We start from the raw sequence: 24,730 nt of genomic DNA on the forward strand, positions 1-24,730 counted from the left end.
ACGGTGGATCGAACCAATTCCAGAAATCGGACATGAAAATGTTGACTAAAACTGCGAATTTCCATGTATATTTCGTGACAATCTAAACTGTAAGGGATGTTTCCAGACGAAAATTTCACGAGAAAACCAATGGAACCTTTTTAGAACCTCAAAGTTCTGTATAGACGGAGTTATAAGCGTTTAAAGTTTCCAAATTTTCTCCGACCTCTCCTATTGACGCGACCCATTGTGCGACGTTGCCCAAATGCCTGGTTCGTCGTCACCGACTCGCTGTCCACATTAGCACACGTTCAATTCGGTTTTCATCACGTGGCCCCGGAATGAATTAGGGTGGGAAATGGAATAATTTTGACGCATGCGCCGCTGATTATGCTCTCGAAAATGATCAACAACCTCCGATCAGTCGGGCCGCCGCTAGTTTTTCACGAGCCAGTCGCCGGGTCATTGGCCTTGATCCGCAATAGGTAGTTTAATTTTACTCCCGAAAAATATATTCCGACCTGTCTTACCAAAATCGAACGGCGAGCGCTGTCGGGTCGCGCTGATCGCTTTTCTCTGTATCCCCCACGCGTTAGATAGTCGAAATAAGTTACGCAATTCATCAATGGTCTTTCAACTTCTCTTTCTTTTTCCGATTTTCTCGCTAAAACTGAAGGCTGAAGTTTGATAGTAAAGACTCAATCCTGAAGTAAACACTTAATTTTAAACGGGTGCGTATCTCGCTGGGTACAAAAAGGGTATTCCTTGGTTATGGTGTCATGTCTCAAAATTTCCGCTGACGTTTTATCCATTATGATCAAAGCAAATGTATGTAATTTGTTGTAACCTTTAGTGAATATCCTTTATGATTTCACAGTTCTGAAAACGTGAAATTTCAGAAAATTCACCCAATATTTTCCTCTCTAAAGAATAATTAGCACAAGAGATTCTGAAACACCGCAATCCTGAAATGCCGCCCCCTCTGCGCCCCACGCCTCAAATGTCATCATAATTCAGAAAAAATGAGGATTTTCCAGAAATTTTTATCTTCTCGCTTTCCTTGCGAATACTTTGGGGGGGGGGGGGGGGGGGCAGATCCGACTGAGGCACTTTTGGGCAAACAACTTCATCGAAGAAAAATGTCTACTTTTGCCATGACCATAAACACGTTTCGCTAGTCCAGCCGTTTATCCCTGGAACACCCTGTATGTATCGCTTTCATCCGAGCCAAACCGTTTCGAGAGAAAGCGAGAAGAGCGACGCGAACCGGACGAAAAGCGAGTTTTTACGGGACGTAACGCCAACGTCGAGCCGACGTCTCAGCTCCCGGCCGGGGCGGCGCGCGGTGGATCCGAGGATGGTTATGACAGAGCCGCCTAGTAGTCGTGGTGGCTCTCGTCTCGGCTCGGGTCTCCGCTCCGACAGGAGTGATCGCTTTGAGAAGCCCTTATGTGAAGTTGAAGTCAAGGCCGCTCACTGCCCCAAGCCCCCTCCGCCCCCCGCCGTGGCCCCGGCCCCCCTGCCCCTGCTCACGGGGCCCCCCGGTTCTCCGCGGCGCTCAGTGAACTTATTCGCCGGGACGCTGAACGAAAACCGATGCGCCACTGTGTCACGTCATGAGTGCACGTCGGCTATCGTTGCCTCCGTCCAGTCTTCCGGCAGCAATATCTGTTGTAAAGTACTTATTTAAGAACTCTTGAACAATTTGAAAATTTACGCTAAAGGAAATCCTTTTTTGCGTAGCAACATTAACGCTACAGGGCTTCAAAAATCGTCTTTTTAATAGTTTTTCATACCTCTTCTTTAATCACTTCCAGTGTTAAAAAAGTCCCTTTGATCTTATAAGAATTTTTGAACCCCTTCTTCACTTAAACCTTCCCCTGCGTAATTTGTATGAATAGAATACCTAAAAGAGGTTTTCTTTTACATGAATTGCAATTATGCTCTAAAGAGTAATCTTTTCAAAATTTCCAATTTTTTTTTAAAGTTGTTTGACAGTTGTTGCTACTGGGAACGCCATTAGATTCTGCACGAAGCCAGTAGAGATTATTTAGGTTATTTCACCCGTCGCGTCGCGTCATGTTGCAGATATTATTGCGCAACTCAATGGTCTTGGCAGGCTTCTTAATCAGTCAGAGTTCCTTCCTCGTATTGTTCAAAGTGTCAAAAGGTCCATTGACCTATTTCGCCGAGAAGAAGCCACAATCGCCACAAAGCCACGGCCACAATCGCGTTAGTCTTATACCCACCTCCCTTGTCCATTGCAACCACCCGCTTCCACAAATGGGATCCCTCTTGTCTTATTCTATAGATTTGTCTATCAGTTTCAATAATCGGCCCGCAGAATGCTCAAACGCTCACCTCGTCTAGAGGTCCATTGACCTATTTCGCCGAGAAGAAGCTCACGGCCACAACCGCGGATTAGCCTAGGAAGCTTTTTGCGAGCTTGCGGAGCTTGAGCGGCAGGCGGCGCGAGCTAATTCAGCTCATACCCGTTCTCCGTGTACCTTGTGTGATAAGCACCGTGAGGTGAACTATCCGCAGGTCAAGGTGAACATACGGAGGTGGGAGCACGGCGACCCGGCCGTCTTGACGACATACTGTAGTATTATGAATGTGGGTCACCCGATTGGCACACTTTCCAAGAGCAATGCTGCTCAGGTGTTCAACCGCATCCATACTTAGAGAAAGTGACTAAGTAAAAAGATGGAATCCCCCGCACTTTCAGCGCGATCTGTCGCTCCTGCCGCACTTTGAAACCCGTGGCGGTTGATTTTTGACTTTGCCAGTCACTCGCGTGTTTCTCTCGAAGTTTCAATTATGGTAGGTCTTGCTTTGCTCGTGTATAGTAAATTGCACAGTAATAAGTTTTAAGTCCTATCCTCCGTCTAACGTTGAAAAATTTACATTGATCAATCCATTCCGAAGTCCTTTAATTGAGTTAAAACTGGGACTTTCAGGGTGTGCTAGAATACAATCAAGGCGCATTCTATATCCCAGTGAATTATAGCCATGCTAAGATAGAAAACGAAACCCTCTAGTATTCTGTGCCAATAATAGTTGATTTCGATAGAATAGGGCTCATAATGTTACTGTGGAACGAAACTTGTGTCCCTGCATCGAGGACTCTTTCACAGGGAGGCTATCGCCACAGAAACTTTATTTCTTTACATTATGGGAGAAAACTTAGTGGCCAGAATCGAATTTCGGTTTATATTGCGCACTAGTTTTCGGCCATGGAAATCGAATTTCGCTTCAGACAAAATAAAATCTAAAATATAAGTTTTAGTATGACGAACAAAAATGTTAGGTACCTGATCGACCGAAAACTTCGATTATCTTGATAAAAAATGTTGGTGTGCTGTACGAGCCTTTATTTTTTCTCATCGTCCATTTAAACGTTCCCATTCATAAAATCTATCATAAAAAGTGTCAAATACAGTACGATTTTTTTTTTGTTTAGAAAATACTGTTTTCTTTTTGAGATTGTAGGAAAAAAACCAAGTGGATCGCTGAATTCAAATTATAGGGCTTATCCCGCAAAAAGGAACCACTATTTCTGGACCATTTATAGCAGCACCCATTTACATAGGGAAACTATAAAGGTATAAACGTGGTTCTAACCTCAGACAGAATGTTTATTTTTCGTAATGCAGTCGAATTTGGCGCATTTGTGCGTTTGCACGAAATCGTATCGTTTTTCCGAAACGGTAGAGTTGGGAGCAGTGTGCGACGTTACCTGTTGCCTCGCGTACCTGCCCGCGCTGTGCCGTGCGGTGCGCCTGCGCCTTGCCGTGTCTGCATCTCCGTCATGCGTCATTCTTGATTATTCTCCGCATCGATATGGCGTCGCACCAAACTTCAGTCGTAATAATGGTCTATAAAGATAGTGAAAATGCTCGTTGCAATCGGAAACAAAAATCTGAATCTCTAGTTCAGTGAATTTTCCTAGTGTGGAATAGTTTTTTTTTTCTCTCCCCACCCTTGATAACTCTGAGTCTTCAAGCCTTTGAAGAGCTTTTAAGTATTCCTTTCACCCTCTTCACTTCAACCTTTTATCAAGGGCAGGCTTCAGGGATGGCTTCAATCGCGTCATCGCCTATGACACCCACGAGCAGAAGAGCACTGAAAGGAAGTAGGCTACGAATGACGAGAGGAGCTCAAATGTGTTAGTTGCGTTGGACTCAGGATCATTATGTGATGTCGTGATTTCGAAGATTAGCTAAAAATTGCTTGAACTGTGGTATCGTGCTTTATATACAAACTATTTTCAAACGGAAGAAGAAATTGCATCGATTTTGGAAACACTCCGCTTGTACCGCCAGTACGGTGTGTATATTTTCGTCAGTCTTATTCGCGCGATAAGGAGGAATTTTTACTTCAAGGATGAAAACTATGCTGCCTTGCCAAGTAAAAACGTTGTATGAACCTTTCGTTGTTGCAAGATTTCATTTTATGAAACTCGGATTTCCTTGGAGAACATTTAGGAACAATGCGGATGATATAGGCCAGGAGACTTAAACGAAAGGATAGAAAAAAACACCTAAAAATGGGAATAAATAAGCAAGGCAAGGTGTCAATAAAACATTTTTGATTTTTAAAATTTGTTATCGAACCACTTGCCACGCGGCTTTTCTTCTAATACTCAGTCAGGTCTGTTCGCAATTAAACTTTCAATATAAAATATTCATAACTTTCCTTAAAAATGCGTCCTTTTTCGAGAGACATTCTGCTGCATTCGAATGTTCATACACGTTTTCCTGAGCGTGGCCGTCAATGTATTGACAATTCCTCGAACGTAACCAATAGGTATCCAGGCTACGTAGAAACATTCAGAATTTAGCCAATCGGTCGATACAACTTAATTAACTCTGGTGTAGGGTGGGGTTGCATCTCCCAATTTGAAGGCGAACCAGTTGCGATTTCGTTTTCCAACGACGCGGCGCGATAATCGCGGTGGTTCCAAAAGGGAGCTTCAAAAGCTTCCAAAAGCTTCACTGCTAATTGAATGAGATACAATACCAAAGCCTGGTAAAATAAGAACATGAACTTCTGGATGCCCAAAAAACCAAATTAAGTGCTGGTATAAAATAGGGTCACTTCCGCCTAAGGGGTCATAAAAGGATCTATTAAAATTTCATATAAATATATTAATCATTCTCATTTGACTTTCGTTTTCTGGAACTGAGGATACAATTCTCAGATTTCCATCGTGTCTTATGTTTCCTCCATGTTTTACCACCGAAATCCTTTCGTTTCTCTTTACTGGATAGTGCATTTTCGATGCGTTCCGGTACCTTGTGGAGTTACGGAGTGATCCATAGTCAATCTGTGGTATTCATACCTCGACATTGTTTCTTTTCGAGTTTCAAGGAGATCCCGAGGGAGGGACAAGAGCGTTGAAGAAAACACCGACGCTGCTGCTCGCACGAGTCCAGTGGGCCTACGTCGACGTCGCGGCGTCCGTCGCGTCGCGTCGTTCGCTCGCCGGCTCGCGTTCATCCGCGCCGAACGCCTCTTTCACGCTCACTCTCAGCCAGAGTTGCCAAGTCGATTCCGATTTCCATTTTAACCCTGCGACCGTGAAAAAATCGCTCGTTTCCACGACGGCACGTCAACGGAACCCACCGTCCGTCGAGACGAGTCTAGCGCAGCCTCTAGTCCACGCCATAAAATAACTAATGCCGCGCCATTTTCCGTCGTTCGTCGCGTCGGCATTACGAGACACCTGCTCTTGCTCGGTCGGCCAGTTTTCTAGGGGCTCGACCAACACCATCCGAGACCAAGCCTACAGCTCTTCCTTTGAGCTTTTGTTACGTGTTCTCTGAGATTACGACTGTCCGATTTCCGAATAGAATCACGCGGTGAATGACGTCATTGGCTATATTATCTCAGAGATGCCGTTCAGAGGGAATGGGCGCTTGGCTGGCTCCCAAGCGGTCCGACCCCCGACTTGCGTTCCGCACTGTCAGCAAGTCATTTTGCGGAAATCTGTACAATAGTCTATATATTTAATATTTTAATGCAAAATCGTCGGAATTACAATTCTTTCTTTCCGAAATACCGCAAGGGAAATATCCGGCGGCCCTGTCGCCTTTATCGCACATAATTCAAATTATTTGATGTTCTGCATCCCCTAATTTACGGTAGACTATATCATCACCAAATTTTTCTGCATACATCGTGTCCCTTCTAATCATATTTAGATTGCGAATCGGCGTATTTTTTCAAAAATGTCTTGTTCCGAGCCATTATACGAGTTAAGCATCGGTTCTAATTTTTAAGAACATCGGCCTCGTATGAAGGGTCCTATGTGCGGAGGAAACCTGCTGTCAGCAGAAAAAAAAAAAAAAAATCATAGACATAGTAAGGCCGAAAACAAAAATTCAGGACGTTCGAGAGCTAAAAATGGACGTATTTATGCTGAATGGGACTATGCTGCACGCAAACTTTATGTACATATTTCCTTTTAGCATAGTACGTCCAAATATTGGATAAAATAAATACTGGACGTAGAGATAATTTTCGATGCGACCGCCGGAACTCTATCCGGAGACATGCGGAACTGACTAGGATTCATTTCGTGGCTCTGCTTGTAAAAACCCTGTAGTATATATTCATCCATGCCCGTCGGCCAGCGCCCTGTCTGGAAATTAGCGAAAATAATTCTTTACTCACGGTCGGGTCGTGAGGTTCCTAGTATAGATTGACCGATACAACAAGCGTCAAACCCTCCGATTCCCTCATCATTGACACGCCGGCCGCGCCGCGCCCCTATCCCCAAACCGAAACCGATCAACGACCTTGCTAAAAAAAGGAACTGACAAAAAACCCAGTCGGTGTCAGTAAAACTCGTAATGCTTGTTTTCGTTGCGGTTTTCCCCGGTATTATAGTCTCCTCTCTTTTTCGGCGTTCTCTAGGTTACGCTTGATTTTTTTCTCTGGTTCCTTTGACCCGCGCATGTCGCCGCCCATTCAACGCTGAGCGTCTGCCTCTTCGCAGGAACTAATAGCGAGGAAGTGTTCCGCGGAAAAGGGACCATTCGCCTTTCCAAAGGTTTGATCTCGTCTTCCTTTTCTGCTGTGCTAAGAAAGAACGTCGTATAAACCATCGGACGTTGTTAAATTTCCTCTGCCACTGCGCAAATTTTCTGGAGAACTCGTAACTATTTTTCCTATTGTTAGACTTTTTAATGAAATACTCTCCGCAATAAATTCTAGTATACGTGAAAAACTAAAAGAATGATATTCACAACTTTTCGCTGAAATATATGTTTTTTCAAAAGAGATTAGGCAATGTCCGAACTTTCATAAGGCGTTCTTCTTTAGCATGGAAGCATTGGAAGCTCACGCCTCGCGCCATCGCGCCTTCAATTTTGGAGATGCAACACGGACATCCATCAAGTACGAATAGTTGTATCTCTGCGCCGTCATCACGCGCGTTCTTTCCTTTACTCGATTTCCGTGCTTCCGTTGTGTGTTTGCTTTCGTTTCGATGATGAAACTTCCAAACCACGTATCTCGGTTTGCGGCGTTGCAAACTTCCTGTCTTATTTTATTTTTTAATGAGAACTACTCAACGTCAATTCTTAAACACTTTCGTGATTTTTCTTCTCTGTGCGAAGTAGATTCTGAACAAAATTCAAGGAATGATGTTTATTTGTTCTCCTTTAGACAAATAAAATAGGAGCGGAGATTTTTATACACTGCAAACGAGATACGTGGGTTGGTAGTTTCACCATAGTTTTGTCTTATTTGTAGCGGTGTGGCTTAAAATGCTATGTCGGCTCTTGTTCAACAGTTGTAATGATCGTAAACATCATTAGTCAGTATTTGTTGCGGCAAGGGTAATTTTTCATGTATTACCTCGATCAGTTTCTGGTATTTCAACTTCAGCCTCAAAACAAACGCGGTTTCAGGAGCTGATATTATATATATTTTGCGTTAGAAATTCCCGGAGCCTCTCTCGTTAAAAAAATACTGAAACGTGGAAATTTTACAACGTTTAAATATAGTTACGTTCTTTTGTTTGGGAAACGACGACTTGGGTAAAGGTAAAGGTCGAAGACACCGAGTTCACTACCCGATCGGCAGTCAGTGTTGCCCCCCCCCCCCCCCATCCTTTTACAATCCAGCGTGGTGATTCAGTATTTTTCCTTCACAACCAAGAACCTCATAACCTCACTATAAATCTTCCGTAGAACCGTGGTTTTTGCCCAGTGAACCAGTATTAGCCTGATCCGTTTCTCTCGTATCAGGTCACAGAGACCAGGGGGATGAGGATCAGTGGCGAAGCGATTATTATCGACAATCGATATTTTCCCATTTTAAACTATGGAAAAGAATCGATTATGAAAATATCACTGATAATCGATCCTTTTTCATGGATTTGAATGGTAGATCAATCGATTCATCGCGAAGGTGGATCAGCGTGAGGATGAGGGAAAGGAGATGGCGAGGGTTGTTCTGGTGTCCTGTCCATCGGGATCGAAAAACCGGCATTTCTCCCCAAGGCCGCGGCTGGGGTGCTCGCTAAGCCTCCCTCCCTCCCTCTCTCTCTCTCTCGCTCCCCGGGCAACCCCTATCTCTTTCTCCGTCCGCCGCGCCTTTTAAGGGTTGTAAATCAAAGCGTAGGCCTCGCTTCCGCCTCTGCTGCATTCCTGCCGACTCCGGGTCTCAGGTACCCGGCCCACCACTGCCACCACCTCGCAGTAACGTTTCTACGCAGAACTGCTCGTTTCGTTCCCACAATCCTGACTTTTTTCCCCCGTCTCCGTCGCCCGGTTCCCTATCCGTCGGACAAAGAATCCTCGGCTAACGGTACTCGGCGCTGTCCTTCTCGCTCCAGCCTCGTCGAACACCCTCACACCCCCTTCCACCCCTATTACTTCATCCGTCGTGTTAGCCCCCATCACCGATGACATGATTCCCTCGGACTTGAAAGTCCCGCCTGGCACCCAGGATGAAGACGTCGTTGCTTTGTTTTTCGTCCTGCCGCCCCCCTCCCCCCCCCTCCACCGCAAACTTAGGACCGTGGAGCTTGCAACTTGTGCTAAGTTGTAATACTTGGAGGATGCCCTACCAATGCTGCCGTGCTAAGGAAGAATGCCGTATGAACATTCGAGAGTTGCCAAATTTCCTTTGATAAAATGTTTATTTATGAGGAAAATTATGAATATTTTTCCTCAAAATTTTCAGGGACCTTAGATCCAAATACAAAGAATATTCTCTGAAAAATGGGAAGACATATATTTCTAAGTTTACCAGGGAATTCGTGTTTTATCAAAGAAAATTTGGCAACGTCTGAAGGTTCATACGGCGTTTGTCCTTAGCACGGCAGAATGAGAGTCGAATGTTGCAAAATCGGCATCTTCTTTCCAATTTCTCACCGAGGCTGAAACGAAACAAACGGAGCGTTTTGTCGATTTTGGATGATCCGTAGCGGAGAGAATATACTGGGGAAAAAACTCCGGCCTTAGAAGTCGTACGTACGGGCTATATAGACATACCGTTCGCGTCTCGGGTTCAGAGACCGACAATTCCGGGCGTAGCACCCGTAGCGGTCGAAACGACAACTCCAGTACCCGGAAATTTCGATCTCTGAGCCCGGAACGAATGTTGCGTCCATATAGCCCGTAACTTTTTTTTCAGTGTACCTTCGTTTCACTTACCTTGACTCTTGAGTGCATTCATATTAATGCGTCAAATAATTCTAGAAATAATTATCTTGCTAAAAATAATTTGTGGGGCAAAGGGTCCATTTATCCTTTGCGGGGGTCTACTTGTTATGAGCGACTATACTGACAGCCAGAACGTTTTTGCGGTGGGGGGGGGGGGGGGGACCAGCCCTCCGGGATCCCTTAGCTATCATAAGTCTCTGGTAACATGCATGTGAATGACATCACCGCATATTGATTTCCGAAGCTTTTAGCTGACTCAGAACACTGACAAAAAATATCGGTGTATGTACTGAGAAAAGGTTGCAATTACAAGAATTCAGGGTCTAATTGATCCCAGTTTTTGCTTGGTAAATTATTGCGCGATTGATCGCGAGAAATTCGGTAATTCAATTACTGGACCACGCCGATAAAAACGCCAATATTTTTAATCGACTGTGGTAGAATTACCGAGATAAAATAGCAAAGTTACCGGAATGATTACCAATAACGTGGTATTCTTACCTGAAAAAGAACAGTAAAATACCGGTTTTAGGTAAGCTTACCAGTCTGTCTTAGTAAAATTACCAATAATTGGTAAAAAAGTGAGATGGTAAAGGTACCAACGGACCTTGGTTTAAACGCCGAGAATTTTTTTTCAGTGATTGGTTATTAAGCATGGTTGCTAACAGATTTGTTTTTGCGTGTGATTTCAGGGAAAGAAGAGCTTTCGCCGGCGAATAGTTTGAACGGGTACAGCGTGGATAGCTGCGATGCGTCGCGGAAGAAGAAGGGAGGAACGGGTCGGCAGCAGGAGGAGCTGTGTCTCGTCTGCGGGGACCGCGCCTCCGGCTACCACTACAACGCCCTCACCTGCGAAGGCTGCAAGGGCTTCTTCCGTCGGAGCATCACCAAGAATGCCGTCTACCAGTGTAAATATGGAAATAATTGTGAAATTGACATGTACATGAGGCGAAAATGCCAGGAGTGTCGTCTCAAGAAGTGTCTCAGCGTTGGCATGAGGCCAGAATGTAAGTATTCAAAATTGCGCTCACCTGTTTCATCAGGCTAGCCGGAAGGGCTCCTAAAGGGGAGAAGAACAAGTGGATTGCATTTTGCAAAAAGGACCACTAGCATTGCAATGAGTTGCTAGATTGTGCAACTTCATCTTTTGCAATGAAATTGCGGAATCGTGAACAAACTATGAAATTTAGATGGTAATTTGTCTTAATTTACAGTTTTTAGCGAGTAAAATAGAAACTATTAATGGATAATCGGAGTTTTCCTCAAGACAAAAGAAGTTGCACAATCTTAGCAACATTGCAATGCTAGTGGTTCCTTTTTGCAAAATGCAATTCAAGTAGCACAATGCATCAAAAATATTGCAATAAAGTTGCAAGTTTCACCACAAATTTGCAATGTTTTTACAGCATTTGATCAACAAATGCAGGGCGGATCCAGAAATTCGGCAACACGGGATTTCCTACATTTAAACCTGTGTTAAATAATCGAGTCTTGTCGAAGCACCTGACCCCTTCAAGAATCGATACATTTCCATAGGTTTAAATGGAGGAAAAACAATGTTGCCAATTTGCTGGATCCGCCAATGAACAAATGGCGATTTAAAACAATCAACAAAATGAGCTCCATGTGTCAGAGAGATAGGCAGTTAGTAATGCAGTAAAAAATTGCAACTTATTTCAATTTTATTGCCAATCCATTTCAGTGACAAGTGTTCCTTCCATCGGTAGATAGGCATCATACACAACACTCCGATGAAAAGGCAATAATTTCACCATGTAATCGCAATTTATCGGGACTGGCTCGAAATTTCACATCATTATATCCATCGTCAATGATGTTATACGCGTTTTTAAACTAATCGTTTCCAAAGCGGGCAACAGCAGCCCAGCCAACTTTATCTGTTGTATTTTCAACTCTTAGTTTATCGCTTTCTAACTTTTAGATGCTCTCAAAGGGTCACTTTTTGACATTTTAGGGTGTTCTGTCTGCTCAATGATTCCAATAAAAGAAGCGTTGTCACACATTTCTTAATATTTCTCCAATTTTTGGGCTCATAAACTCCCGAGACTTTTCTCTATGATTTTAAAGGAACTTAAAACTTAAGGAACTTTAAAAGAAGAAGGGTCAGGGTCACTTTTATTGAATCTGGCCAAAACTAGTGTCCCAAGTAAAACTCACGCAGGACGCCTAAAGAGTTCTTAACGTAAAACAGCTAGTTACAGTAGGAAATCTTCACAAAAAACTTTCAGCGAAAAGAACAAGCCAAAATATAAAAAGAATCAAACCTAATATATAAGTAATCAAGATAAAGTGAGCATTCTTGTTTGTTTGTTTTTTCATTCATTCATAAAAATAACCAAACTTGCTGAACAGTAATGGCATAACTTAACAGTGCCTTTCCGGCAATATCTGTGAATGTTTTTAGTCTCTCATTCACGACTAATATGAATTGTGTAGGTATAAATTTGACTCATTATGTTATTTCAATGTCACAGGTGTAGTTCCCGAATTCCAGTGTGCTGTGAAGCGAAAAGAGAAAAAAGCGCAAAAGGACAAAGATAAACCTAACTCAACGACGAGTTGTTCTCCAGATGGAATCAAACAAGAGATAGATCCTCAAAGGGTAAGTCTTTCATACCTTTGATCCTTTTTATGGGGAATTCCAGGGGCACAGAAACCTCCGGATTACGCGATCATGATCGCGTCACCGCTCGCCTAGAAAAATGAAAAGGCTCTGAAAGTTGGGAGGTCCAGCTCGCAGTAGCATCAAAATCGCTCGTTTCTTCGGAAATTGCGGTAAAATGTGCGTGTTTTTCGCAGAATTGCCATGAAACTCGCGTGTTTTCCGCAAAATCGTGGCAATTTGTGAACGAGAATCAAGACAAATGTCATAAAGCTTCGCAAATTTTGGGGGCAAAGGATGTTCGGAAATCGGTAAGGCTAAGAACTTTCTGCACCCCCTGAGTAATTCCTACCATGCAGGAAAAGTTCCATTGTTCTGTAAGCCAAATATCAGTCAAATCCCATATTTTACCCCCTCTATAATTCCTGATAAAGTTAAATCTTTTTTGTATTCTTTATTCATCATTGATTCTTGCAATATTCTCCTCTTAAGCTGAAGAGTTTCAGTTGATCCTTGCATTGCTTAGTCTGAATGTTCTGAATCGATGGCAGGATTTCCATTTGGGAGACCCAGTCCATGAGATAGAATAGGGTTAATCAGGAGGAAGTTCTTCATAATATATGCACATATATCGCCTTAAAAAAGGGTTTTTCAATATTTTTTTAATTTTACTTTTTATCAATTTACCTCTCCTCTTTTTTGTGCAATTCGAAGCTCTCGAGAGATATGATTCCTTTGTGTTTGTTTTCTATTCTTTTCAAACAAAAATGCAGTATTTTTCCATTAATCTTTGAATTTTTTTTGTTACAGCTGGATACAGATTCGCAGCTATTGTCTGTAAATGGAGTTAAACCCATTACTCCAGAGCAAGAAGAGCTCATCCATAGGCTAGTTTATTTTCAAAATGAATATGAACATCCATCCCCAGAGGATATCAAAAGGATAGTTGTAAGTATCAATAAAATGAACATTTCTCCTGTTAGAATTATGAATACAATTTATCAGTAGCACTTTCTTCTGTAATTCATTTTCTGAAATTACGGAGAGAAACAAAGCTACCGGGAATTTTTCAGAATTTCTTAAACCCCCCCATTGCAAAGAAATCCCGTTTTGCAAAAGCCGAGAAAGGGAGCCTATTGAAGCAATATTTATGGGTGGGCTCTCATGATATAGCCAGGCAGGGAATTTGGTGTTTGCTCAGCTTCAGGCATCACCTTGCTACATCAACTCTGTGATTGGCTGGATTTTGATTCAGCTTCTGCTCCCCTTAGAAATGATTTCCTTGAACTTTGTCATGAAGTTTTTCGTTCTTTCACATTTTACGAAAATAAATTATAATAAGACGATCCTTTAAAAATTCCTTACCACTGCCTCATTGTACTGTTGCACGATATTTTAAGTAGCATCAATATACATCTAATTCAGAATATACCTGAGGTTCATGATGTTTAACTGAAAAATAAACTGTAAATAAACTTGGTGTCCTGATAAAAAAATGTGCTTCATTATGACTGCAGGCTAAATTTTTCTACAGACTCTGAAAACTATAGAAAAAATCATGAAACTAGATATTGTATTGTTATTTAGCTGTGTTGAAATACCAATTTTGCCTAAAGATTTTATTTTGTTGCGCAACTTCCCTCAGAAAAAAGTGAAAAGGTCTGAAGACTAAAGGTCCCAAGCATCCATATGAGTCCTCCTAGGATTCTGTTTGTTCTCTCTCTTTGATTGGTTTTTTGTCGTTGTTACTTGACTCTATTTTTATTATGTATTTTATCTAGAAATTATCTATAAAAGGATCACAAATCATGGAACAAACATTTCTGAATAAACCTCAAATATTTTCTTACTCATTTTGACATCTTTTTATTTTTTCAATGGAATTTAGGTCAATATCTTTCTCAATCATAATGATCAAGTTTTGTTTTTGCACAGGCTAGCACTTTTAAATTTTATTCTAGAAGCATAATGTCGGACACTAGTTTTAAATTCTGTTATGAAGAGCATCAACTTATTTTTTGACGTGTTCTTTTCTTAATTTTACAGAATGCTGCACCAGAAGAAGAAAATGTAGCTGAAGAAAGGTTTAGGCATATTACGGAAATTACAATTCTCACTGTACAGTTAATTGTGGAATTTTCTAAGCGATTACCTGGTTTTGACAAACTAATTCGTGAAGATCAAATAGCTTTATTAAAGGTAATTCTAATAATCCTCTTTCTTACCATGTAACTTCAATTAATCATACTAAAGTAAAAAAGGACTTTTCCCGCCTTTAACTCCTCCTTAACCAAGTCCCTTCAGTGAGCAGTTTTGCCTGAGTGAGGTGAGACTCAGAATCCTTAACGGGGTGTTTCAGCACGAATTGAAAGGACCAATTCATCCTTCACCAGTGCTGAATGAACCGACTTTTTATTAAAATTAATAGGTATATTAATATAAAATTTTGTCGCTGCAAGAAAATTGTTGTTCTCTCATTAACATTAACAGCCAGTTGCTTTATCAGACAGATAGTGCACCATAATTTCCGATGGCATTTGTGACTAACTGTCACTCACCATTTCTAAGAAAATTATGTGTTTTATTCGAAGTCTCTATTCAGTTTTTGAACGACATCTTTAACAAGGCGTCCTTCCTTTACTGTTGCCACGAAAATGTTGCGTATTACTCTAAAATTAGAGTCATGAAGAATAACCATTGTTTTTCATTTTCATTTCAGGCATGTAGTAGTGAAGTAATGATGTTTAGAATGGCAAGGAGGTATGATGCTGAAACAGATTCGATATTGTTTGCAACTAACCAGCCGTATACGAGAGAATCATACACTGTAGCTGGCATGGGTGATACTGTGGAGGATCTGCTCCGATTTTGTCGACATATGTGTGCCATGAAAGTCGATAACGCAGAATATGCTCTTCTCACTGCCATTGTAATTTTTTCAGGTTAGTATCTGCTCAAATTTTGTACATGACGATCATTTGACCCCTCACCCTTTGAAAGACACCCTATTGAAGACATGAAAGTAAAAAGTTTGATTGGACGTTTGAAAGCTGAAGTTTAAAAGTTGAACTCAAGTTTTAAAGGATATTTTATGAAGTACACAAAAGTACAATTGATGAAAGTATTAGGGAAGACAAATTTTTGACGAACAGGAGACTGTGCTGGCTGATTCTCTCTCTTTGAAGATAAGATTCAGTTTCTCAATTTTTCATCCTCTATTTGTTGTATTTAATGCCATGTGTAGTTACACATTTTGATCATTCTGTGTTTTTGAGCAGGGATTAAGTTCAGGTATGTCGCTTTTGCGGAAAGGGGGGGGGGGGCGCTCTCCTTCTGCTTTATAAATTGAGCCCCTTTGATAATTGTAGTCAATATTTAGCAATTGCAGGGTATTTTTCAAAATTTGTTGAAGTTTTTCCCCCTTCTTTCTCCCTCCCTCCCATATTTCTATCAGATTTGGCTCAAATGACACAGCTGCTCAAATTCCGTCCGTGGACTACGTCTAAATTATTTTGTACATTCTGTACCCCAAGTGTTTAAGTGCTGAAATCATTATGTGTCTCCCTCTTAATTTATGAATTTTTTTGCGTTTTTCAGAACGACCATCTCTAAGTGAAGGCTGGAAGGTTGAGAAGATTCAAGAAATTTACATAGAAGCATTAAAAGCATATGTTGAAAATCGAAGGAAACCATATGCAACAACCATTTTTGCTAAGTTACTATCTGTTTTAACTGAACTACGAACATTAGGGAATATGAATTCAGAAACATGCTTCTCATTGAAGCTGAAGAATAGAAAGGTGCCATCCTTCCTCGAGGAGATTTGGGATGTTGTTTCATAAACAGTCTTACCTCAATTCCATGTTACTTTTCATATTTGATTTATCTCAGCAGGTGGCTCAGTACTTATCCTCACATTACTGAGCTCACGGTATGCTCATACAATTATAACTTGTAATATCATATCGGTGATGACAAATTTGTTACAATATTCTTTGTTACCTTAACACAATGTTGATCTCATAATGATGTATGAATTTTTCTGTTTTTGTAAAATTTCTCACTCCCTCGTAATGTCAAAAACATTGCCTTCAGATCTACCTGTCTTTACTCTTTCTTCTTTTGTTGCATAATAAGAAGCACATAATGATTTTGTTAGGTACTTTAATTAGTAAAATATGAAAACAGGTTTAATATCCCTAGTATCTGATCAGCTCCTCAGCCAATAGCTGCAGTTATCCACCTTCTTACTAAGGTTTAGATGTTTTACGCTTTTAACCGGTCATCAAATATAAGTCGTGTCTGACTTAGGTATTCATTTCTCAACAATTGATTTTTGGATTTGATTCACTATCGGTTTTGTTTTTTAAACTTACAATTGGAAAGACAAAATTTGATTGTGTAGAATTCAACTTTTTGGAATGTTAGATGATAATTTTTCAAAAAAGTTTTTCAAAGTGTTGTAAGTATTAGAGCATTGAAATAAGAAATAAGAAAATCCCACATCCAAAGCTCTCCCTTTTCTGCCGACATTAATGTATTCATTCACTATGACTCTGCATAATTTGTCTACTTTTTGCCAACTCCGTAGAGACCTCAAAAGAGAATTCGTTTTTCATAATATTCATTCTTGGTAAGGTAGTTACCTACTCACTTACTTAAACTAAATTTAAGATGGCGTTTATGTTATGTTCATGAAATAATGTACTTATTATGTGCATAACGCTTTCGTAAATTTATGTGTCATTTGCTTTTATTAAAAAGTTAGAGAATAATCACTTTATTAAAATTATTTGCCAAGTCATTAAGTGTTAATATTTTTCTTAGAAAATACATTTAATTTGGGAGTTATAACTACCTGTTTTGGATTCTTGATTGGCTCTTGGTGATGAAGTTAGAACTTGCGCCAGATAAGTTAGCAGTTGTTGACTTTCTGTTTGCAACTGATTGCTTTGCAGTCGTCTGATAGGCATTGAGGATTGACCATGGTCAACAACGCTGCTGTGTGCAGAAACTTAAATTGGTCTACTCTATGTGACATTAGTCAAAAGTAAACAACTACCAACTTAACTTACTTTATGCAAGTTCTAGTAAGGTGTATCATACACACGTATATTGATGCTTACTTTCTTAACTGTTCGTAATTGTATGCATGCTCTCGTATTTATGTGTACTATTTAATATATTAACATTACCTCCTTAAATCATGATTAAACCTTCCACATACCTATAAGAAAGGTTAAGTAACTCGCTGTGTCACCACATTATTGTTTTACTTGAGAGGAAGTAAAATTAATCGCCAGTTTTCTCGTCATCTTCTAAAATTTCTGGTGAGATATTTCAAATATGAAGAGATTTTTATTTTTTCAAATTATGTGATTCGCCTCATTATTACTATTATTACTTGCTGTGAATTCTTATAATATGAATTTCTTTATCTTTTGTTGAAGGACAAGGACTCTAGTCCTTCAGTGACTCGGTATGGTCTTGGAAAGCCTTTAACTTCACTTCAAATCTGTCAAAGGTCAATGTTTTGATGTGCATGACTTTTAGGGACTCACTTGATTTTACACTATGTTCCTGTTTCTACTACATACATCAAATCCATGCTCAAGGTTGTATTCATAGTCGTTCCTCAAAAATCTCTTTCCGTAGGGAGGCCTCATGTAGTTCCCATTACGACTAGGGGAAATTCAAGGTAGCCTTTAACATACATAACATCACAAAAAGGAAAATTTTGGTCAGCTTTGAGTAAAATTTAGGAGTATAACTTAGAAAATTCCAGCCCTTGCATGGGCTATAATGATTGGCCACTGCAAATGGTGCAATATACGGAAGAATAAATTTTATGATATTGACAAACTCGAAGGTAGGCACTGATCTACCTTAAAATTTGCAAAACTTGCTGTATTTGTGTTGTGTTAAATTGTCCTAATCTCTCGCTAGGATCCATTTCTAAAGTTATATTCTGGAATTTCACTCAAGGCATGTAAAAATTGTCCTTTTTATGATGCCTTAGTAAAGACCTCCTCAAAGCTCCCTCAGTCTACTAGAAACCATGTGGGGAACATCTGAAGAAAGGAGCTGTCTGAGGACCGACCGTGAGTTTAGAGCTCAGCCTTAGTATCACTCTCACTCTCTTAATTTTCATTTATGTCGCTTCCCATAGCTGCTCTGCTTTGAAATGCTTGTTGAAAACTTTTTTCCCATCAATTTTTACTATTTTTTTTATTTATTTATTTTTAATTATTTTTTTTCTAATACTCAAAACATCTGTATAGATCTACATTTTAGATTTTCTTAAATGAACTTCAGAGATTAAGATATCATATCGAAACTTTCTGGTAGTCCTCATACTAGTGGAATTCTAGTTCTAGACCTCAATAAAAAATGTATAACTGACCATCCTTCCAGTGTCGTTTCATCTTGTAAGAGATGAATTCCTCTCTTAAGTTTTTGAAGTGCGATTCATAAGATAATTCGAAAGCCTCTTTAGTTGTTTTCATAAAAGTAGCCTTCAAAGAGTGGAATTGTTGTAGAAAAATGAAGAAAAATTGTGAGCTGACAATTGCTGGTACCTTAATGTAATACCTTTTAAAACATTTTTAGAATAGAATCTTCTCGCATCATTTTATTCTGGTTTGTTTTGCCTTTGAAAGCAAAGAACCAGCGTTACCCAGTTTCGTTCCATGTAGTATGAGTTTGCGTGGATCGCTCTTTCCGTACATTTTGTGACAATTTTTTTAATGTTATATTTTAAGATGCATTTCAGTGTCAAAGAAAAATTTTTTGCCCTGCACATTAGACTATTTTCGTGTAAGATGTTTTGTTCAGTACAGTAGGGATGCATTTCATCGTGGAGCAAGTATGGTTTATGTCCCTTTGAAAAAAATGGGACAAAAAGTTAAGCAGTCATACTTTATATCAATAATTTAACTTAGTTTTAACATCATCACACTCTCGCAGATCTACAAAATGTGAATCAGTCAATTTCCTTGTGATGTTATTTAAATAAACTTCCTCTCTTTAATATATCTTATTGTGAGGCAAGTGAGTCCCCTCGAACATGATTGATGAAAAAAGCTTTGAACCTTTGCAGTATCTGAATTCTGGAAATATACTTTCAGAACTGCCTGATTTCAGTTTTTTTTATTAAGGACTATTTTGTGAATATACTGAAAGGTCAGGAACATTGATTCATAACCAAGATAGCAATCAATACTCAAGTTACTAACAGAATCTGAACATTCAAGTTAGTGATAAACCACTAAAAAATACTGCCTTGCCGAGGATAAACGCCGCATGAACTTTTGAATGTTTACAAATTTTCTTTGATGAAACACCAATTTTCATGAAAACTTGTGAATATGTTTCTTCAAATCTCAATTCGATCATGTGATGATTTGAATGAGAAATATTCAAAAGTTCTCTTAATAAATATTGTTTCATTAGAAGAAATTCAGCAACATCCAAATGTATACACATCATTTTTTTTTTTAGCACGGCAGAATAGGTCTTAATACAAGGATAGAGCCTTGTTTTATTTTCTCTTTTTCCTTTTTTCACTTCTTTTCAAACTTACTCTTAATTTTTGTCCCACTTACTAGGAAGATTTTAACTATCACTGCTATTATTCTCGTTCATAATATTTTCTTTTTATTTTTAATTTAATTGTAACTATTCTGAAATTTATTTTCAAGTGAATCATTGATTGTACCCTTAAAATTAAAAATGAATGTATGGCAGTAATATTGTAATAATAGTAATAATTTTGTGTTATGATATACATGTTCATATGTGTATCAGCTTGTACTTTACTTTATAAATACATTTATATAGGCCTTTGTGAATAGTTTTGTGAATGTAAACAGTGATCTTAAAAAAAATGTACAGGCTTCGTTTGAGGGAACTGATTTTTTAGAATGAGGTGTTCCTCTTTGTGAGTGAGTTAACCCCACCAAAGAGGCTCATTGGAGAGTGCCAGTCGGGTAAAAGAACTTCTTTTTTTTATTTTCATTTCATTCCCCTTGTAAAGTCATGTTTTCAATTTTCAACGCTTTTCTCCCCTTCTAGACTTTTTTCTCTTTTCCAAGAAGCCATTGAACGTTTTAAACCATGATTAACGTTTGCTGTTTAAGTACAATTAAAACTATTGTTCTACAAAAAAGTCTTAGATACTCAGAAAAAATTCAAAACATTTTCTTAGTCTTAATGAATTTTTGTAGGTTTGTTGGTTGAACGTTTTTCTTTAACAAATTTCACTAATAAGCTAAATTTATTTTAAAAACTGCAATTTTTTTCCATAATTATTTGTATCTTCATCTGAATTTACTTATGCATAAGGAGCTCTATCATTGCCCTGTTTAAAAAAATCAGTCCTCCAAGCCTTAAATAATAAATTCTTAGAAAATAACTTTAATTGAATGTGCAAAAAAAGGAAGAAAATATACTTCTCATCTACCTAATTTACCATTGGCACTGTTTCATGTCCAGATTTGTAAATTTGTTTATTTTTTACTTTCAATATCTTATTTTATGATAATTTTTTCTTTCTTTTTTTCTCTTTTTTTTAAAGAACTAATTGCATATTTGTTGGCAGTAATTTTTGCAAGGAAAAATATGTTTTTAGTTTATGAATTGTTGTAATTCAAATGGAAACTTATGTTCCTCATTAAGTTATAAACAAATTATCGATTTTTTTTTTTTTTCATTTTCGGAGAAATTTTCATTCTGTATGAGGCCTAGATTTTTATTTCCATCATCCAGTCATGAAAAAACAGGGAAATTATGTCTTAATTCTTTGACTTCTTTTGCTTGCTGTGCAGGAGCTTAATCGATTTATCACCTATCATTTTCATGCTTTTCTTTATTCTGAAAGAGTTTAAATTTTTTCTCGTCTGATACAAAAAATGTAAATGTGTTGGTGTGTATCTATTTCAGTAATATGAAGTCATCTCAGGCTATACCTCGCAAAGTCTAAGAAGTCACCCCCCTCCCCCACCCCTCTTTCTGCTTGAAAAACTATGTCTTGTTATGTCCTGTCAAAAAATCTGTGCAATAATTTAAAAGGCATCGGTCCATTTTCATTCCCCAGAAGATCTAAAAATGTACAAAACTCTGCCGTGCTTCAATATCATATTTTCTCCAACAGCAAAAGTATTGACATTAAGTTTTCTCAAGGGGAAGCAAAGATTCCATCCGACTCAAAAGAAAAGTGCTCAATATTTTTACGGTGACGATAAAACGTTAAATTAGTTAAACTTGTGGCAAAGAAAACAATTGCAGGTGGTTGTCAGAACATGCAAAAAATGCACTTTTGTTAAAGTAAATTGACAGTAAATTGACATGAATGCGAAAAATTGCCTATCTAGTAAGTAATGCAGTTTCATCAGTTCCTGTCAAGTGCACTAAATGCAGAATTTGATTTCAATACAGGTCACAAAATATTTTTTTTGTAGTGTTTTGGCAGCCTCTTCTATTATTCATTTAGAGTGAAAAGTAGGCTTCATGAAGGAAACCCAAAAAGTAGACACTTGTTCCCCCCCCCCCCCCCCTTAATCCCTGAAAATGAGGATTCAAGGAAACTAGTGAAGTGCTTGTGGCATCTTATAAACTTCTGACTCTATTTCTATTAATCCCGCTCTTGAAAAATCGTCAAAATTACCAGGACTAAAAATGAGTGAAAAAGAATGAAAATGACGAGGAAAAAAGTTTCCATTTGATAATGTTTTAATGCAAATGTTATGATTGATCAATTATTCTAATTTGTTAAGTTTTATTTATTGATTATTTTCTTTCTTCAAACTTAGGCTGTGATATTTGAAATGTAGCATAAATTGTTAGATTGGTATGTGTAGTGTGTAATTCAAATATTACCTACTAAATGAGCTGCGATTCATGTTAAATTTCAACTGATTGTACATTTGTTTGTCCTTTAAAATAACTTTACTTTTTACTATATTCATTTTTTACTTAGTTTTTACTTACCAACCTGTTTTTTTTTCCTCCTTTTTTTTGTAGCCCGAAAATTTTAAAAGTTCATGAGCCTTTGTATGTTTGTCTTAAAAAATGAAGGTTTATGGTCACTCCTCATATTTTGTGAATCCTTTTTTCCCCCTTCATTTTGTGTCGTGCACTCGGTTTTTAGCTTTTTTTTAAAAAAAAAAATATCACGACAGTATCTGTAAGACAAGTATCTACTCTTTGAAACCACATTAAATGAAAAGTACCACCCTACTTAATACTTAAAAATCTACCTAAAAAAATCAAAGCAGATCTATTTGAAAACTAGGATTAGAGGGTTAATGTTACTCTTCATCTTTTGTTACTAATTACTAATTAGCGAGTATTGCTCTCCAAAATGTGCAATTAATTATTTAATGATATTTATTAGGTATTGACTGTTAGTGGTGTGTGAATTTTCTAGATAATCTGTATGACTTAGTGAAATGGTTTACCAACCGAAAGGTATTAAAATGCATGAAGAAACCTCACAAGTTTCTTTTAGTTTCATTAAATTCAAGTCCTCTCGTTCAATTTGAAAGCCAATTTGTATTTTGAGAGGCATGTAAGATTGTAGCAAATGTTCCATTTTCCTTTGGACCTTATAGTTTTTGTGCACCTCCTTTAATCTTATGACGTTCATGTTGGAACCCCATTGTTCTGAATAAAAAACTGTTGTGAACAATTCAAATTTCTTCTGTCATTTTTCTTGTATTTCAACTTCTGCAAATCCACCATTTGTCAATTTCAAAGTGAGCGGGTGCTAAAGTGTCGCAGCTGAATATGAAACAAATACGAATTGTGTAGAGCATAAGCATGTTTGTAAACATTTGAAGAACATTTTCCTGAAAAATTTGTTGCCAATCTCACATTTATAGCTGGAAAGAAAGCAGTTTCTCTTCCTGTTTCAATTTTAAGCAAATTAAAAGTAAAATATTAGTAAATATTTAATCGGAAATGAACAAGGGAACAGTTCTGGTCAATAAATAGATATTCTTGATTTTCAAATGTAAATTGGAGGTGGGTTGACCTCTCCTAAACTCATGCGGTTGAACCCATTGCTTAAACTGCAAGTTCACACAGCTTTTAGCTTACCTTTTGTTTTACTCAAATAACTTGAAAAAAGGGAAAAGTGAAAGGACCATTTGAGAATCTGTATGTTTTCTTTAATTTTCTCAATTTTGAGGGAATACTTTGAACTGGCGCAGATTATTAAGACTATCAATCAATATTATTTTGAAGAAAAAAATATCTTTCCTTTTTATTTTGTCCCTGCTAGATATGACACTGGGTCACTTGAAATCTCACAATCTATCAGTGAAATAGAGAGAAACGGTTAAATCTGTTTTACTCGACGATGAAATGTCTTTTCCCATTAGGTCCCAATTTTTCTGTGAAAAATATCTCCAAGAACAGAAGGAAACTTTGTACCTCAAAGGTTCCTAGAGAAATGAATTGAAATGTTCAGCGTGCAAACTGCAGTCTTGGTGTCAGTGTGTATGCTGCATACCTTGTGATCTAAACTGCATTCTTAGAGTGTTATGTAAAGACATAAAAAATAATTTACTGGCATCTTCAGGGTGTAAGCTGGTGATGAAAAATGCTACAGCTTGCTCTGAAACTGCGCCTCTCAGGATTATCAGAGAGAACTTGGTTAATGTTTATTGCGTGCATAGATTGAATCAAATGCTCTAAAGAATGGACAGAGTTCAGGCTTAATAGCAGCAGTTTTAGAATTGTATAATGGAGAGTGTAGGCTTTGCTTGAAGCAGTTGCTGAACTGGTATCTGCGTATTTGAGCGAAGCACTTCTGTTGTATTACACCAAGTAGTTTAAGCGTCACCACTCTGGAGCTACATCTATGGCTAGTTTTTGCAATGGCCTTTTGAGTTGTACAGTGATTGAACAGTCGTAATCAGCCCATGGTGTTACTTCAACTGCGCCAGCTCATGTTACACTTGCTTTTCAAAGTCAAGTATTCTCAAATTAATTGTTACGACAGCATCACACCTTATCACATTCAAAAACCAGTTAAGAAAAATTTGAATTAATTACTTTCTAAAATTGTGACTTCTCCGACTCAAAGATCTTGTATGTGTTCTAATTTGATTCAAACACAACTTCGTTCCTGAATTTCTCAAATGCTGGCAATAAACTGCTTGAATTAAATGAAAGTAATGAACTACATAAAAAACTTTTTCTTTATACTTATGTAAAATGACCAGTCGTAGGTTGCTAGATCTGGAGCCATCTTAGCTGGACCTCTATAAATCTGACCTCTTTGAATAAATTTCTGAAACTTTAGTTTTGTTGCCATTTGTTTCGATGGCTCAAGGAAAAATTTTCTAAGGCCTCTTTATCATTCACTCCTGTGTCCCTTCTTTGCATTCCTGTTTTAACCATACTTAATGTTTAACATTGAAATCCATCATTGTGGACGTATTTG

General features: G+C 38.4%; 1 protein-coding gene across 3 annotated transcripts in view; it reads left to right on the forward strand.

Moving 5' to 3' along the window:
- Positions 1 to 22,975, forward strand: part of LOC109036570 (ecdysone receptor) — a 289,601-nt gene extending 266,626 nt beyond the window's left edge. For all 3 annotated transcript variants that reach the window (XM_019050871.2, XM_019050872.2, XM_019050873.2), the window contains 6 exons: positions 10,352 to 10,666; positions 12,155 to 12,282; positions 13,093 to 13,230; positions 14,329 to 14,481; positions 15,002 to 15,224; positions 15,880 to 22,975. In XM_019050871.2, coding sequence (XP_018906416.1) covers positions 10,352 to 10,666; positions 12,155 to 12,282; positions 13,093 to 13,230; positions 14,329 to 14,481; positions 15,002 to 15,224; positions 15,880 to 16,124 — 1,202 coding nt within the window. In that variant the 3' untranslated portion in view covers positions 16,125 to 22,975. The remainder of the gene's footprint in view (positions 1 to 10,351; positions 10,667 to 12,154; positions 12,283 to 13,092; positions 13,231 to 14,328; positions 14,482 to 15,001; positions 15,225 to 15,879) is intronic.
- Positions 22,976 to 24,730: the final 1,755 nt, after the last annotated feature.

Source organism: Bemisia tabaci, chromosome 5 (assembly GCF_918797505.1).
Source record: "Bemisia tabaci chromosome 5, PGI_BMITA_v3".
In the NCBI taxonomy this organism is placed as follows: domain Eukaryota; kingdom Metazoa; phylum Arthropoda; class Insecta; order Hemiptera; family Aleyrodidae; genus Bemisia; species Bemisia tabaci.